Source organism: Sander lucioperca, chromosome 10 (assembly GCF_008315115.2).
Source record: "Sander lucioperca isolate FBNREF2018 chromosome 10, SLUC_FBN_1.2, whole genome shotgun sequence".
In the NCBI taxonomy this organism is placed as follows: domain Eukaryota; kingdom Metazoa; phylum Chordata; class Actinopteri; order Perciformes; family Percidae; genus Sander; species Sander lucioperca.
Window position 1 is genome coordinate 11,067,132 of NC_050182.1, and position 17,027 is coordinate 11,084,158.

The window sequence follows — 17,027 nt, forward strand, 5'->3', positions numbered from 1 at the left end:
TGTTCGTAGTGTAACGGAGCCAGCCACAGCAACGTGACATCATGACTTACAACACGCAAATCATGGCATATGAATTGCCGTGTCATACATACGCCACTTCATGAGATCAGTCTAGCCACAGGGCAGGAACCCAGACAGAAAGGGTTTATGGGGAATAAGCAGACCGATGTTGGTATCTGACAGCCAGCAGTTCCTTATGTGTGGAAAGCCGAGCAGAACAAAATGAATTTTAGGCCGATGGTTGCGTTCAACTGTTTATTCATGTGCATAAACACCAGAGAAGGTCAATTATGGTGAAGAATGCCAACAAGTCTGGCATGTTCTTTCAAACGTAAAGGTGACCTGTCAGCCTACTAGTTAACAAAACTCTGTATACAAGCTTCGGTTCGCTCTTATCCACAGTGTAAAGCCCACCTCCGCTCAGAAATGTGTTTCTGATAGCGTTGTTGATGTGGGAGCAGGTCCACGTTGGCATGCTGGAGCACATGCTTCAATGTTCACAGCCCTTTGCCAGTTTGACGAGCTGAGAGGAATGAACTTTGATCTGCGTGTTGATCCCAGTGAAGGAATATGTCAGCCAGTGCAACATGCGTTGTTTACATGAAGATGATGTGGATGTTGTTTAAGTCAAATTCTGAGAATTTGGAGAAATCAAATGTGAATTTCTGCTTGTTTGGATCAACTACCTCTATGTGAATATATTCAAAAGGGAGATGCTACAATCACATACTTAAATCCAGCACCAGTAACTCTGATGGGTCATGGCATTTTATTGCTGCTTTCCAACTCGGATAGCTTTTTGTTTTGTTTTAAAGTTGAGTCCTCTGATTCATGTGGACATTTCTATCAGCGGTTATAGTGATGGGGAGCAGGGTGATGTGCAACGAGAGCCGCGGTTTTGACTGAAATGGGGGACGTTGCAGTGACTTCCACCACCGACTCCCTTGATCTTTTAATTAGTTCTGGTGGATACAAATGCTTTGTCACCAGTAGAAGAAGCAGAGGAGGGTGCTGCAATATCTCCATCATACATTGAGTCTGCAGCAACTTTTACAAGTCAGCTCAACTTGTATGCAATATCATTTTGCTGATAAATACACATACATACAGGTAGATGATAGCAAACCTACAGTGACTTTCTCATGTGTTTTGAATAGTTTCTACACAAGAAAGGAATAGTATGACATGAAATCATCAATCTATACCAGGCTTTGGCTACACAGACAATTGTTAGGTTGAATTTATTGTTGGTTTTAGCTTCTTCATGGCAATTGTTGATAGTAAAAAGATAAAATAACGCCAGTCGTATACTTTAAACCAGTGGTTTCCAGTGTGTGGGTGGGTGTGTGTGTGGGTGTGTGTAATTTTGCCTCTAAAAAATATTCGATCAAACAAAATGAGAGAAAATAATCACTCCATGGTAAAGTGGGCACAACCTTTACACTTGCAACTGTAGAGTAGACAAACGTTTTATTTTAAGGGGTCCCAAGCCAAAAAGGTTGTTACTGCGTTAAACAACTCAAATATAAACTCGAAAATGTTTCACTATGAATCATACCAAAGAAAACTGCTGCGGATATGATCGCACCATTTATGGTATGACGTCAAACACCAACTGCTCTTAAGCTGTTTCATATTTTTATAGAGTTTGTTTTCTCCCAGACTTCTTAATTCTTCACACGAAAACTAAGCAGCAGCCTGGCATCCTTTGATTTGATCATCACCTGCTGTCTTAGGCCGTATAACTCCTTCCTCGGGAAACGTAAAGGAAGATACTAAAAGAGAGCCGGGGTTTTTAGTGAGTAAGAGAGGGTGTATTTTAGTGCACCAGGTGTGTATCCATGCTTTAAGGGGCCTCCTCACAGCAGGTTTTGCAAACGCACATCTCAAAACCTGACAGTTGACAGCCGAGTAGCTGCTTTAACGCACACTGAAGAAATTGAGGTGATTAATTCTTTGAGTTGATTTTTCTCCCTCTAGCACAGTTTTTGTGTTCTCACTTTCTGGCTGTTCACTGCCTCCAATTTAGACATCTGTTGTTTCTCTCAGGAGCTGACTGAGAAGTATGTTTGTCTTGAGGATTGTGAGTCTCTCCAAAGCAATCTAAAAACTAAACTAACTAAAAATGTATGTACACGATCATGTACTGTGTCCGTGTAGGATGTGTGTGTGAGAGAAGTCTGCTTGCTAATTATAGGTGGGTGCTGGAAGACTGTGTTTGCATGTAATCTGTGTGAGATGGTTTGTGTTTAGGTTATATAAGGAACTAATTGGTTTGTTATAGAGTAGGCGTGCATGCATGCTTGTACAAAGCGTTTCGGTGTGAATACTGGATCATTACACTTGTGCTTTTGCAGTATATGAGCCCGTGTCTGTTTTATTTGGTTCATTACAACGTGTGGGAAGATTGTTGGCGTCCATGAGGAGCTCCGCTCGGCTGGAGGAGCTTCCGCTCCACCGTGCATCGGCTCAATCTCGTTACTCAACCGTCGAATGGATGCGTCTGGATGAGCCTTTGATTTCTGATCGACTCGAGGGTGAAAGATGGTGCGTCTATTGGAGGGAGAGGAGCATATCAATCGTAGGCACATTTTCATCAGAGCAGCAGAAAATCAATAATTGTCAGATTGGGTTTCTTGTCGGTTTAGAGAATTGGTTCAAAAGGTGAACTCAGAGGATTTGGATTGCACAGCAGCAAATTCAGAATAGCAGAAATTGCACAATAAAAACATTTTTGAAGGATTCATTTGACAGGATTGAGCAGGATTGATTTTTTTTTGTCCCTTTTTGCTCAAATGTGGCTCTGTTTTCAAGTACAGTGAATTTACAGATGTGGTTAAAAAGGGCAACTCATCAATCAGTGCATCACACGTAGTCGACAACAAACACCAATCAATCTACCAATCTAAATTCATTCATTATTATTTTGTCACTATGTTCTTGTATAGATAGTAACAACAGGTAGTGAAAAGTGCTTTCAACAAGACAAATCTGCACACCTTGTCCTTTTCCCCCAAAAAATCCGCACAAAAACACAGCTTTGATAAACACTTCCATCTCTAGGTTCATTTTTTTATGTGTATTTTTCTTGTTCCTGCAGAAAGCTGGTCAAATTATAGTCAAAATATATATATATTACCCATGCCATTAGCAATGTGGGAGGTTCAATAGCAGAAAGTGTTCCCACAAAAACATCAGTGGTAAATGACAGGTTTTGGTATCAGTCGCTCTGAATCAACACGCTTCCCTCCAGTCTGTTTTTCACTGACATTCAACAATAATACAGTGAGACATTTATTGCAGAGCAGGCAAACTCGAGGCACCAATTTCACCAGCAGTAGCTTCAGTTGACTAAAACACAGTGCAGCTACAGAAAGTGTTATGTATGAAGAGAGGGGCACAGACCTAGAGAAGGGAGGAAATGACTAACTGAAGTCCGGCAGAGGAGGCAGTTTGAGGGAAAGTGAGGACACACAAAAGTAAATTACAACTTTTCATCACAAACTAACTCCTGGAATCTGCTGAACGCCGCAAAATTGATAATACACAACCTTGTTAAAGATCCAAGGGTGGATTTTCCCTTCAAGTCCAGCCACTACTGTGTCCCAACAACAAATGCGAGGCACAGACACTCTGACCTCAGCCAGACACAAAACAAATTACATTTTGTTACGGTGCACTTACTTTCCTGTCTCCAAGCACTCCTCATCAACAAAACCAATTTAGGGAAGACTCAAGAGGTGCTTTGTTTGAAATGGACAGTTAGGGAAATGGATGGTAAAAATGGATTGATACAAATGTACTAATGTGTGTCTTTGTTTTGTTGTGTGTGTGTGTCTGTCTTTGTTTCTTTGTCTTCAGAGGCGGCTTTGAACAGGATGTGGAGAACGGTTACCGTCAGCATGCTGATACTTGCCACGGTAAGAACATGTATTTATTCTCAGCGATTTACAAAAGCAATGACGACAGAGAGGAAATAACAGCAACTATTGACCGGTATTAGATCTTGATGGCAGAGTGACAGCAGGCACAAGTGACTGCGGAATCAACAAATTATAATGGAGCATTACGAAGTATTTATTTCAACGAGGGCAGCAATATAGTTCATGTTGAAGGAGGTTGAAGAGTAGTTTGTTCGCCCCCGTTCGCAATCCCTGCTGGAATACTGTTCTCAATCTTTCTATGTTAATTAAGCATTTGCTCATAGAAGTGTTTTATATAAGACAAAGTGGGTTGTTATGGCTCTTTTGTGTCCATGTGTCTGGGATGTGATCAGAAGCACAAACAGGACAGATTCAAGAATACATGTTTCCAATTTGAAGTGAATGAATTGGAGCCCAGAACCCCGGAATCTCAACCAATCACACCGCACACACTGATGTCCTTTTGAATTACTTTTTGTCTTTCTCCAGATGTTCTGGCGACCACTCGCAAGCACAACCCGGCTCTGGATTCAGCGTATGGTCAGTGGACATGTCTTTCATTTTTCATTTAGCTGGTCACCACTGAGCGCTAACAGACGAAACACTAGCAAACTGAGCTCAGTTCAGTTGTTTTATTCCCAAACACATTTGGTAAAATTGGAAGTTTGTTTACAACCTGTCTGATTACTTGTATTCCTGCCCGGCTTGATACTTTTGCTGGCGAAGTTGGTGAGTAAAACATCACAACAAAAGTGATGGCCAAAATGATTTTAAAAATATATATATAAATAAGTACCATGTTTAAAAAAAGATAGATTAGATATCCTTGAACAACACATTGAACCTCGACCTACTCACTTACTGTTATCTGGAGAGGAGGGTCAGATGTATTCAGTTATATGCCTACAAAGTAAATGTTTCTACACAACTTGGGAAGTCACAGGAATATGTTATTGAGGCAGCTGAATGGCCGGTGCCACCTCTCCTCCTCAGCCAGTCTGACAGCTTTAACATTGAAGCCATTGTCTGAAGCATCAGTCCATTGATGGACCAGGAGCTTTGCTGGCTAGGCTGCCTAATGCCCTGCATCAAGAAGGATCATCATCCCTGTCACGTCCCATTACTCCCCCGCTGGCCACACCGCACAGCCCCTGGCATGGCCGTAATAGAAATAGAAATGCCGACAAGGTGGCCAGCTTTCGGATAAGATTTAGCAGGTGGTGTTCAGACAATTTTCTAACACTCCGACATTCAAAACCAGTCATTTTCAATCAGATGCTGTTGGCCTGCCTCCTTCACTTTTATCTACACAGCTAAAGCACCCGTCTCAACTTTATGAGGAGTTTTTTTAAGACTTGCTCAAAGTCAGATTCCTTTGTCACTGGACAAATTGGGGCACAGGGGAGCTAATGGCGGTGGTTAATCCAACTATGTGATTAGTATCAGCAATGAGCAGCCCATCATGCTGGGAGATGTCGGCCATTACAGCTCAGCAGAACCATCCATCCTGCGTCTTTCTCAGAACAGAGGCCACTTTGTCTGCAGAGGTTTCGGGCCCAGACCTCCGCAGTCCCACAGTGCCTCAGTAGACTGTAAAGCCTCCCTGCTGGAGGAATTACCACTCAGTTGGTAGCAAGACTTGATGAGCAACCCTCCTGCTTAATCCTGCGGGGCTCTCATCGCCCTGGTGCTTCACTGCAATGTTTGAAGTTCTCAACACGCAGTCAGATTCGGTCTCTGTGTGTTTTTTTTGCTGTCCTTTTTTTTTTTTCTAGCTGATTCACACAAAAAAGCCTTTCAAGTTTCTGCACTGAAGATCAATTATCAGCTTTCCTAGGCAATAAAACACCCCATATACCACAAAAAGCCGTGGTCACACAGGAGCTCAGTTCCCTGTCGAAAGCACACCAGTGGATGTTTTTTTTTCTTCTTCCACTTTCCTGTCACCCAAACAGTCGCAGCCAGCACAGGGAAGAGCGTGAGACAAACACATGCCTGTGTAGGTAATCAAATGTTCCTCTGTTGTATAATGTGTTTTTTTCTTATACTTGATCATCAGTAAAAAGGGACTAAATGTATCCTACGTGCACACAATTGTTATAAATTGAAGTAATGAAGTCCTGGAGCTATTGTCCGATATGCCAGGGCCAAACACCCCCTGGTGTACAGTTTTAATTTGCCCGGCGCAGATGGCGAACTGACGGGGCACCTCATTCAGAGTGAACGCTGTCAACTGGCTCACAGTGAGAAAGAGAGAACAAGCCTTTTTCCTCCAGTCTGGGTGTGAGCTCTGCAGAATGCTAACATTATGGCTGGCTTATTAGTGCAGGAGCCCAAGCCAATAGCAGCATGCTGCTCACCGGACCTCAAGGACAACAGAGAGCTAATAATGCAATCAAGATGTGGAGTGTGTTATCAAGATAAATATGTTTGATAATACAAGGCCTGTGGCAGTAAATGCCCAGCATGTATTTTGGCATATGTTTGAAATGATTCCAAATGTGGCCGTCATAATGTTTGCTGCTCTGCCTCAAGCAGGTGACGGGAGTTTTCTGTGAAACTGCTCAGCTCGCGTGAGGTAGTGGAAAAGAGTTGTGGTGAAAAAAAAAATAATACATCACCTAGCCAGCCACCAGTATCTATTTCAACTTATCTGTGAAAACACTTAGCAGAGCGGACGCAGAGGAGTTTTAACGGTGGTCTGAGATCAAGACCGGTTTAAAAAAAAAAAGGTTGGATTTTTCTGTAAAATAAGCTGGAGAACCAGGATGAAATGATTACTGGGTGGTTTATTAACACAAGACTCAAGTTTGACAAATGTTTCTGAGAAATTGTGACATTTAAATATTATAAAACTGCCCAAAACCTTGGCTGCAGTTTGTAAAAATGAGAGAGCCATTCAAGAATGAATATACTTTATTAATTTATTGTCAACTTCTGCTAAACTGAGTCTCTTCTGACAAACTGCCAGATAGCTGTGTTATGATGATTTAACAGTCACAAAATGTGCTAGTGATGTATTTCTTTAAAGGATATGAGTTGTTTTGGAGTGTGATTATAGCAAGACAATATTCTGGAGAATGGTGGATATGTCACTGCAAATGTTGGAATGCCAAAATCCCAGTTTCCTGGAGAGAATGAATGTGGGCATTAAGCAGCTGGTAAAGTCCACTGCAGCACTCGCTGTTGTGTATCTGTGGGGAGGTGAAGTGATGGGTGTGTTAACTTCTGCTCTGTGCGCTCATCCTGTTGCTCACTATCATCACTGGGTCTTTATGTTAACGGGTGACGGTTGTCTTTCCACTCTGCACTCACCCTCATTTCTCTGAACTTGATTCCCCAGGCTGATTCACGTTTCACTAATCACTCACTCTGTCGCCCACCCCTCCTCCTCCCCTCCCCCCCCCACCCCCCCTTCGTTACAACCACAGGGAAGACCACACCCACAAGCGCCAGCACAACCTATCATGGGGCGGCATTCCCAAAGGAGGCAGGTGACCCTGAAAGAGGTACAGGTCCTGATGGCCCTCCCCCTGTGGGGGAACAAGGGTCACCTGACTCGGAGCCAATCAGTGTGGAGATGGAGGGTAAGGGGGAGGGATGTCTGTCCTCAGTGAACCTGCAGGGGATTGCACTGCTGGGCCCCGAATGCCTCATCGTACGCTTCTAACCAGACTGACCACTAACAAAAAAAAATTATGTTTCACTCTGGGAGAACAACACACATGGCTGTACCGTTTCCATAGCAATGGCACTCAAATGACAGTGGAGACAAATCCAAAATGACTGTCCTCCATCCATGGTTGAAGAATAAATAAATTCTGCATGCTGTTTAATAGTCGATGAGAAAATGAGTCCTGGCCAGTAAAAGCAGAAAGCAGCTCATCATTCAATATGTGTAAACGTTCTCCCGGGGTGAAATATCACTTTCATTAGCTCACTAACACTTAACTCACTAGTTCCCTAAACCAACCTCTTAGTGAATGGCAGAAAGCATTGCTAAATGATTTTCTTAATAACCAGGGCTCCACCCATCGTAAAATTCTGGGCCGATACCGATGTTTTACAATTTGGCAGTTAGTCAATACCGAGGTTTGTTTGTTGTTGTTTTAAAGTCATTCAGCCATTCATTACACTGAGCACAAATTAAATTATCCAAATTTATGAAACTACTTCAAAAGCCTTTTTAGCTGTTATACAACTTACATAGCCCATAAAATGATTGGACAAGCAATTAAATATAAAATAAAATATAAATAATAAATACCAACATAAATATCTTTCACTTGTGTTTCCATTAAGCAAAACTAACAGTAGCCTGGAACATGGGGCTGAACACGGGGCTCTTTACAAAACAAAAAAATGGCCTTTTAGGAAAGCCTTCCCATACAGTGGGCCTCTACCAAATATGTATGATAAAAAGAAAGAAAATATCACCGGTACCTCAAAGCCTACTTCTTAGTAAGAATTTTTTCTTTACAAAGATAAGCATCTCTGCCTTGTTGCAACTTAAGGCTCTTATATACTAGACGCAGCCCAGCTGGCGCGTGCAAATGTGACGTCATGGGATCGCCGTGACTATTTATACCCGCGCTGGTGCTCTAGTTGCAGTCTTCTTCTGAAGAGAGGTGGCGCTAATGAGCAAAGGCTACCGACGCTCTTTCTACGGACTAGAAGAAGAAGAAAAAGGTAAACAACGGCAGAACTGGCAGCAGCATTGCCATCAATGCTTTGATTTGATTCGATGACCTACTTTGTTGGATCAAGCCTTTCATTCACCATAAAAGAACTCATCTTAACCCACTAAGTTTACAAGAGAGACTTGCAGTCACTGTGAGAGTCCTGGCATCCGGTTGTCGGCGAACTCGTTCAGGCTTCCCGTTTCCGCTTTGTCGCGCGCCGCTGAAAAAGAAAGAGCCGCGCATGACCTCTGCTTGCGCACCATAAATCCGGCGCACCGGCAGGATATTATGTCATTTTGACGTCACGATGGCGCGCGTCACCTTGGATGCGGCTAGTTTACAGTACGTGTCAGCCTGTTTCTGTTGTCATCCCAGATGTAGTCTATATCCACGACGTTCCACTTCCGGGATTGCTCTCGTTCTACCGAGAATTCTGCCGGATGACACTCTTTTCGGATGTCCAATTTCGGATGTCCGTCACCTTCTGCTTTCTTTGTGTTGGCATTTTAAACTCCGGTGGATTTATGAGGACTATGGTTAACTGCTCCTCAGATCTCTGCAGGGTAAATCCAGACAGCTAGCTAGACTATCTGTCCAATCTGAGTTTCCTGTCGCACGACTAAAACAACCTTTTGAACGTACACATGTCTGGCAATGTGAGACTATCCCAGATGTGAGACGGAGAGCTGATCAGCCGCTCACTGAATACAAACCACACATTGCGCATGCACATAATGGGGAGGGGGGGGGACAGTGAGCACTAACACCTACCCCCTCCCCTAACCATCTTGTCGGTGATTGGCTGGAGTGGTTTGTTGTATTTTGGTGTACAGCCTGTGCTCCAGTGTTTGTTTGACGTTTACGACCCCTGTGTTGTCTCCCAAGACCGGGCGTTTTCACAGTGTATTCAGGGGGCAGGCAGCTAGCGGATCAAGGAGAGATGCCTACGATTTGAGACAAAAATGAAATTGCGCTGAAACCATGCAGGAACTCATAGTGCACCTTTTAAAGCCCTGTGTGGTTAGATGGAAATAATAAATGATAAGTGTTCAGTATCACTGAATACCAGCGTACATATTCACTAAACAGAGATAAACATGGTTTGGATAGGGCCCAAATATTAGAGGAGGACCTTCTTGTCCCGTTATTTTCAGCCAAATATCTTGATGTGCTCAACGCAGCATGAATGTGAAAGATTTAATGAATTGTTATAAATACAGCACTGGCTCTACTTAACTCCTCAAATCAAGTAGAGAACCTGAGTCTACACAACACTGCTCCCTCATGGCCTTTCCTCATCTTTTATTTAGGTCGTCAGCACGCACAAATATTCCCTCAATGTTTTCTTACACATGGAAAAAAAAGCACAAGCCAGGTAGCAAAAGTAATTCCCCTGTGCAGCTAACACAGACTTTGAAAGTATAGAGAGTCGATGTCCTGACGTTAACTTTTCAGCTTCTTTAACTCAACCAAATCTCTCATTGAGGCTTTCTTTGATCTGTCTCTCTAAAAAAAAAAAAAAAAACGAGACGTGTTCCCTGGGCTTGCTGTCCACATTCTAAGATAAATAAGTACCATTCTTGATTTTACAATGTTAAACAAGGGTTATCTACAAAAAGGGAATGGACTCCATAAAAAAAATCAAGGCACTCTGCTTCATTAAAGTACAAAAAAAAGCATTTAATTAAATTAATGGCTACATGACGGAAAAACGATCTACACTATCGACTGCACAGTGGTTGTCCTCAGGGTCAAACAGACATGCGCACACAAACACACACACACACACACACACACACACACACACACACACACAGTGAATACTATATGCACAAGATGTAATCCCTGTAACCACATAAATTAGAAAAAGACATATTTTATTAAGCTATTGTTATTGCGGCACGCGTCACACATTAGTGTGGTTTTGACCGTATCCATGATAACCAACCGCGCTCCCTTCACTCTTTGTGACACCGTTTTGAGCAGTAATCTATGCTATTTTAAAGAAACCTTTCTCGTTTGTTGTCCAGCCATTTAGCTGCCCTCAGTCTGTCGAGCTGATGACGTTTAACCCAGGACAGTCTAAGGCTGAACCAGTGTTCAGTCGAGGCCAGTAAAAACACATGTATCAAAGAAGCAACGCTATTGGATGTTAGGTGTGGCGTGATCTGCACCACATATTGCCAATTACTTTGTCAATTAATTGTTTGATCTGTTAGACATCAGAGAACAGTGAAAAATGTCCAGAGTTGGAGGTGACGTATTTACATTGCACATATCTGTTGCTGATATTTTCTATAATGTAAGACAAAGAAAAGCAGCATCAACATTTAATTGACTAATCGTTTCAGCTCTGAAGGTTATATGGTTGGGCTGGATGTTGGCGATTTGCGAATTTACAAATGTCAGCCAAATTAGCTGCTAGCCTGGCTTTAAAGTTGAACTCAAACTTGTTCATGTACATTTGCAGAAGAGTCACAGAAAAGGTCAAATAACAAAACTAGAGGTCTGGAAGCAGTGATTGAGGGTTCCTTCTGGAATTGAAAGTTCTGTTTTCACTGTAGCTTCCTATTACCACATTATTAAAGGCATCAGACCTGTAATCCTGAAGTTATAAACTCTTCAACAATTACACCACACCACCCAGCTACCCCGATAAATGACATGACCTATAAAACTCCAACCAGTTCTTGAATATTTAATTACATCTTGATCTTTATAGGCCCGAGTCTCATTATTTCCTAAATATTTAATTTGACAGTTAGCTCGCACTCATAGTGATTAACATAACCACGGCAGGAAGTGTAACAAAACTTCTCTGTGACAGTCAAGTGATCACGTAAAGAAACGAGCTGCAGAGCAGAAGAGAGCCCGTTTGGGGGTTTATCCCCTTCTGAGGACTTGAGCATATTCCTGCAAGTTTAGGAAGAAGATACGGTTCATTGGGATGTGATTCAGGGAGGACAAGGCAGCATGAAGCGGGGTTTTGTCCTCTCCTTGCTGCTTGCTAGCACAAGCACTATGTCACAAGTCCATAAATCCTCAGCGAGGGAACGAAGCTTCCATTCACGCAGACAGACTCTCTGGCTGCAATGATGAGCTACTCAGGCTCAAATGAGAAAAGCCCATAACAAATAAATAACCAGCAGGGGCCTGAGCCAGGGAGTCGGACAACAGTGGGGAGGGGAGGGGGTGCAGGATGTAATAGAAACAGCAGCGCAATCTATTTCAGCCAGAGACTGTGACGCTGTCGGTTCAATCAGAGGGGCGGGCGGGTTGATAAGGAAAGGAAAGGAGCCGGCGTGGAAGTAACAGCATCACAGTTCCAAGAGTGCCTGCAATCTCTCTCACTCCCTGTCCGTTCCTCTGTCTCTGCTTCTCTATCTGTACCTTCTGTAGAGGCTCTGCAGCTGTGTCACAAATCTCCCAGCAGCCACGAGGTGGGCCAGAGGACAACCGTACACAGATAGTGGCCCAATATAGAAACAGCTAGTCAGGAGAGACAAAGATACCTGAAGACAAGTTAAAAAACACTACAGTTGAATAGATGCACGTGTAACCAAAGTGAAGAACATTATCATGTCTTAACTCCAAAACACAGTTTTAGCTCGACAACTAGCCATCAGGCTAAGTTACCAAACCAGCAAGCGTTATCTATCGTAAACATGATTGCCTGGTGTAATGTTTAGAAATTTAAAAAAGCTCATTATGGCCCTAGGTGTGTTATGTAAACATCTCAAAGCTCTCCATGAGACTACACACGTGCATACAAAATGCACAGGAGCACATAGGGGCGTCATTTCAATGATAACACACAGGTTTGATCCTCACATTAGCCCAACTTTTGGACCCTTGTTTAGGAATCTGAACCCCAACCTTCCTACAAATACCTGCTTGGCTCACAATTTCAATTTCCTTTTTCTGAGGGAAAATGTGTCACCATACCATACTTATCTTTTTAAAACAAGGATAGTCTGTAAGCCAGTGACTGTTTTGTATCCCGAGGCTGTGGAAAAGCTGTTTATTATGTGTGACAGTTGAGACAGATATAACGGCTCAGGAAAGTTACCCAAGTTCCAAAAGTTCCCCTTTCAGCAATGGTCTCTCATAGAACATACGAGTAAGAGTAAACCATCTGTCAATCCACTTTATCCATAAATGGCAGTGAGATATAAACTCTTTAAGCTATAAGAAAAAAGTACAAAATCTGTCACTCACTTAACACTTGCAGCCCTGTTAATCCTAACCCGTGTGTTTTTGTTTTATGTAGCTCTGTTATGGACAGATAAAAAGTACGAGCTGAAATGCTGGCTCAGATGTGGGTAGCTGCACTACATTATGTAAACACTAGGGAAGACTAAAAGGCAGGGGCAGGAACCTGTTGACCTGCTGCTATTTAGAAAAATGCCAGCAGTCAGATTGCACTAGAGTTGTTTCTGGCCAGGGAACACCCACCTCTTCATTGTGTGTGAACACCGAAAACTGTGTGTTAGCAAAACTGTGGCACACAAGACTACTGGGTCTAGACCTCTCTGGTTTGTTTTCTCTCCCTCTATTGTTATTTGAACTTTTCCGTGACTCTTCTGCACATTTAGATGAACTAGCGTGGGTTGGACTAAAAAGCCAGGCTAGCAGCTAATTTAGCTGACAAGCACAAGGAGACGGCTCGATAATAGAATCAAGTGAAGCGGGCGTTTTCAAACTCATTAAAACAATACAGGAGGACAGCAGACTGGGGCTAAACCTGATGCCAGTTAGTTTACTAAGGGGAGTTATTTATACTTGCGACAACCATGGAAACAGACACCGCCTGTATCATCCAGTCACTGATAAGGCTCTGACTGTGTGTCCCCTCTAACACACAATATCTGCTCTTCCAAATCACAATCAGTATTTTATATGGTTAATATTTTAATGTATTTTATGTTTTTAAAATAAAAGCAAATATGTCGAGCTTAATATAAAACAACCTTAGCCTTTGCAAAGAACCAAGCAAAAATCAAGAAAAGTGATAACACATAACGATAAAGTGTCTGCATTTAATTCTAGTAGTAGTTTTATTAATCACTGGCTAAAAAATAAACGCCATCTACCACAACGCAGCGGTGTTAATTTATTGACCAACACATTTACTTTAATAATTTTGAAGGCAGCTGTCGCTTTTTTTCAAACGGTGGACAGTGTGTGAAGTTGGACATTCAAAAATGAAATACGTTTATTTGATCTTTAGGGTCAGATTGAGGCTGCGTATCCACTAGGGCTTTGACTTTTGCCCAAAAATCATACTCGAAGTTCGTTTGTTTATGAATATTAATATTCGAATATATTCGAATATTTATTAATAATATTTTGACCATTAAATGCCTTCAGTAAGGCTTATTTCAAACTTCGTATATGTTATGTCCACCAGAGGGCAGTGTATCAGTCAGTAGGCGTGCAATGATGTTGTTAGAAGAAGAACACACTGCCACCACTGGTTTTTAAATTAAAAGTCAGACCCTGTGTCACTGCCCGATGTGAGTCGAGTGCAGATGTGAGTCGCGCATGCGTCACTTTGCGACAATTAGCCTACAAGATGCTAACGGCTTTTTGAGCTAACGCACAGTCTATGAGCTAACGTTAGCAATCAAACAATCATAGATAGCTAAAACGTTTTTGAAATGGCTGCTGCTGCTGGCTACAAGTTAGCAGTCAAACACAATAAAGGCTGTCACTTAATGGAGTTTTGAGCTAACGTTAGCAATCAAACAGTCATAGATAGCTAAAACGTTTTTGAAATGACTGCTAGCTAAAAGTTAATCAAACACAACAAAGGCTGTCACTTGAATGGCATTTTGAGCTAACGTTAGCAACCAAACCGTCATAGATAGCTACAACGTTTTTGAAATGATTACCATCTTCTGTTATTGTATGTAAAGAAAAACGTTTATTATTTTATAGATTTCACAAATTTCAGTGTGACACGTTATGCCGTAAACAGTTTAAATCTGAGCATGCGCGACTCACATCTGCACTCGACTCACATCGGGCAGTGACACCCTGGATTAAACACAAACCGTATGCTTTCAACAGGAAGGTCGGGTATTTCACCGTAGCCTACGTAAGTGGTCTGATGTTCATACTTTTGCGCTGGTGTGTGCGTCGAGCCGCGTGTGTATGGGTGTGTGTGTCTGGGGAGTGTGTGTTGTGAGAGAGTGACGGTGATTACCGGTACCTTCAGAGTGAGTAGTGACTCTAGAGTCATAGTGAGAGAAAGAAAGTGTCTCCCATGTTCTTTCTGACCACGGTGAAACATCCGGAGCAGGAGAAGTTAACCCTCTCCTTGATTTTACGTTGTTTATGGAGAAAGAGAACCAGGAAATGAGTCGGGGGAAATGCGCTACCAAGCCACGGCCGAGCGACGTGCGTCGCCGCGACGTGTAGTTACATTTTGAAATGCGTGAAAAAGCCTCGGAATCTGAATTGAAAACAAGGTTTACAAGCAAACACATTTACAAAAAAATAATGCCCATAACAGGTTCGAAATTCGAATATTAAGGGCTGCCTAATATTCGTTCGAATATCAATATTTTTTTAAATATTCGAATTATATTCGAATATCGAAGTTCGGCGTCAAAGCCCTAGTATCCACAACACGTTCATTACCACGGTTAAATAGAGCTGTCGAATGTCATTCAGCCCGTTCATCTAAGTTGACCCTTCTGGCTACTCTTACATGAATCATAACTATGATGTGCACACACAGACACACATTTACTTCTCTTTTTGAAACGTTACTGCCAATTTGGGTTCCCTGAGTAATAGTCATAGTGTAATGGCACTCATTAAAGGTCACACAGAACTAGGCAATTTTTCCCTCCGCTCAGCACACCAGCACTTTATAGCGATTATAAATGACATCATGTTTTACTACAAAAACACACTCTGCACTGTGCTGTAAAAACTAACCTTAAAGGCATTACACACACCAAATACTTCACTTTCCATAACCGGGAATTTGAATGACTCTTTATTCCATGTCGGCTATTAAAGCCCAGCTCATTGTCAGGATGGAGAGCCGTCAGCTCTGAGCGTCACAGCGATCCACGGGGCCCACAGTGATCAAATCCACCCACGCAGTAGTCCCGGCTCCTAACCCCTTACCCTTTTGTCCCATTGACCTCTGGGGAGTATTTCTCCCATTTTACCTGCCTGTTTCTCTTTGTTTGTTTCTTTCTTCAGTAGGACTAACCCTTTAGCTGTACCTGCCTCCTTTGTTGAATTCTCTCTCACTGACCCTTTTCTAGTTTTCCAGCCGATGGCTGGAACTGTGCGCAGGTGGTTGAGTGGACCTGCGAGCAGTTTCTCCATCTCTTAAAGTAGCAGTTCACTCCAAAGACAGCGCTACGTGACACGATGGTAGATGTGGTTTTTAGCAGAAAGACAAAGGTTATATGGAAAACAAATGTTACACTTATGAGCAGGGAGGTACTTCTTCAGATAAGTGTCCACTAAATGGCCTTTATTATTAAGAGTGCCCTTACCTTTTTGTTTGGTGCACGTTCATCATTTGTTGCCACTTGTTAAGCTTGAACAGCACTAAGATGAGTTTCAATGATTCACAATATCTGCAAAAACTGACTTTGGTGTGGACTGTCTCTTTAAGTTTGCTGGTGGAGCCAAGATTCTTCCAGTGCCTTTCCCTCTGCCATGTGAATCACCACAGCAACATTTGGAGGTTTGCATTGGAACCATTTTGCTTTACCAGCCACTGAATGGCAAATAAACAGATCCTCTTTTTTTTAAGCTTCTGATGCAACTGCATGTAAAAAAACAAAAGGACATAACTCAATGCATGTGCTCTGCCTGGTTTAATGACTTATGATAAGTTATTCAAATGCCACTGCAAAGTAAAGCTTAGATCAGGCCCAAAAAATCAAGCCCGACCCTACCCGAGCCCGTGCACGTTGTGTCCGAGCCCGGCCCGACACATTAACTGTAATTATGAGCCCGGGCCCAATTTAAACCCGAAAATTTTGTAATACATGGGCCGTTATAACTGACGTTCTCAACTACAATTCCTTTTACCTGTGGGTAACAGATCAAGGCAGCAACGTAATCAAAGTCCTGGAACCACTCATCACCTAATCAATACTGTCCTTCGGCACGGTCTGCATGCCAACGCACTGGCTGACAACGCGCCGGATATACGAGAGACCACATCTGCTGCTAAAGGACTCGTGAGATATCTGAAACAATCTGGCCTGGTTGCGCAATTATCGAAGACAGTGCTATAGATGGGGAGACACGATTTAGCACAGTTTACCTCACACTCAAGTCAGTGCAGGACATATACCCAGAGCTATGTGAGAAGCTGGAGAGGCATAGCTTTCTCCCCACCCAATTAGGCTAATAAATTAATGATTAAAAAAACACAAATGCT

At 42.5% G+C, this 17,027-nt stretch overlaps 1 protein-coding gene across 5 annotated transcripts in view; it reads left to right on the forward strand.

Annotated features, from left to right (window-relative positions):
• Window positions 1–17,027, forward strand: part of sema6e (sema domain, transmembrane domain (TM), and cytoplasmic domain, (semaphorin) 6E) — a 182,648-nt gene that overhangs the window by 156,647 nt on the left and 8,974 nt on the right. For 3 of the 5 annotated variants that reach the window (XM_036006021.1, XM_036006023.1, XM_036006022.1), the window contains 3 exons: window positions 3,862–3,920; window positions 4,413–4,463; window positions 7,355–7,510. In XM_036006021.1, the coding sequence (XP_035861914.1) occupies window positions 3,862–3,920; window positions 4,413–4,463; window positions 7,355–7,510 (266 nt within the window). The remainder of the gene's footprint in view (window positions 1–3,861; window positions 3,921–4,412; window positions 4,464–7,354; window positions 7,511–17,027) is intronic. The other 2 variants (XM_036006024.1, XM_036006025.1) reach the window with 2 other exon arrangements.